This window comes from Etheostoma cragini, unplaced genomic scaffold (genome assembly GCF_013103735.1).
Source record: "Etheostoma cragini isolate CJK2018 unplaced genomic scaffold, CSU_Ecrag_1.0 ScbMSFa_4620, whole genome shotgun sequence".
In the NCBI taxonomy this organism is placed as follows: Eukaryota; Metazoa; Chordata; class Actinopteri; order Perciformes; family Percidae; genus Etheostoma; species Etheostoma cragini.
The window spans coordinates 1-1106 of record NW_023269012.1 but is presented as its reverse complement, the minus strand read 5'-3'; the positions used below and the strand labels follow the sequence as shown (position 1 = coordinate 1106).

General features: G+C 51.9%; 1 protein-coding gene across 1 annotated transcript; it reads left to right on the top strand.

Moving 5' to 3' along the window:
• Window positions 1-46: 46 nt before the first annotated feature.
• On the top strand, window positions 47-615 carry LOC117941193 (calpain-1 catalytic subunit-like; the record flags this gene model as incomplete). Its single annotated transcript, XM_034866282.1, has 2 exons — window positions 47-415; window positions 504-615. Coding segments are annotated over 2 exons (453 nt in total), but the record flags the coding sequence as incomplete, so codon positions are not given.
• Window positions 616-1106: the final 491 nt, after the last annotated feature.

The window sequence follows — 1106 nt, the reverse complement described above, 5'->3', positions numbered from 1 at the left end:
GGTCGATGTGTCTCTGTGTCAAGATGTCGATGTGTCTCTGTGTCAGAGTGTTGATGTGTCTCTGTGTCAGGATGTCGATGTGTCTCTGTGTCAGGGTGTCGATGTGTCTCTGTGTCTCTGTGTCAGGGTGTCGATGTGTCTCTGTGTCAGGATGTCAATGTGTCTCTGTGTCAGGATGTTTGGGGGCGTGTCTGGGCGGATTCAGAGGGACCGGCAGCGGGTTGAAGGTCTGGGCTCGGTGCAGCAGGCCGTGCGCTACCTGAACCAGGACTTCCAGGCCCTGAAGGACGAGTGTCTGCAGACCGGTTCCCTGTTCCAGGACCCGGCGTTCCCCGCAGAACCCGCCTCTCTGGGCTTCAAGGAACTCGCCCCCTTCACCGCCAAAACCAGAGGCGTGGAGTGGAAGAGACCCACGGTGAGACATGCTCCTTTATGACTGGCTGAAACTGTCTGTCTCTCAGTGTGATTTAACACAGATGGGCGGCTCTGATTGGCTGTTTCAGGAGCTGACAGACAACCCTGAGTTCATCGTGGGCGGAGCCACGAGGACGGACATCTGTCAGGGAGCTCTGGGTGAGTTATTCTGACTGTCCCTGAACGCACCACAGACAGACAGACAGACAGGCAGGGAGACAGACAGAGAGACAGACAGAGAGACAGACAGACAGACAGACAGGTCAGACAGAGAGAAAGAGACACCGGTCAGGCAGCGTTAAGTGTTTCCTTTAATTATATATTATTCATAATGTTAACATTATGAATAATATATAATAAAAATATAATAACTTCTCTTTACAAATGCATGTTGTTTCTTGACGGGGTTACGTACGACACATCTGTTTCGACATGCATTTGCTGACAAGGCCTTACGGGATGTTCCCACAGCGCCTGAAGGCAGCACTCAGACCTTAACGATTGGTCATTGATCTGAGGACGGGCAGCAGGACGCATTAGCAGCTAATGGTGGTGGTGTTAGCTTTGCATTAGCATGTCCCCACAGACCCTCAGAGTCTGTTCAGCGGAGAGGAGACTTAAGGGAGGAGACACCATGAAGGAGACATCAGGGAGGAGACATCATGGAGGAGACATCAGGAAGGAGACATCAG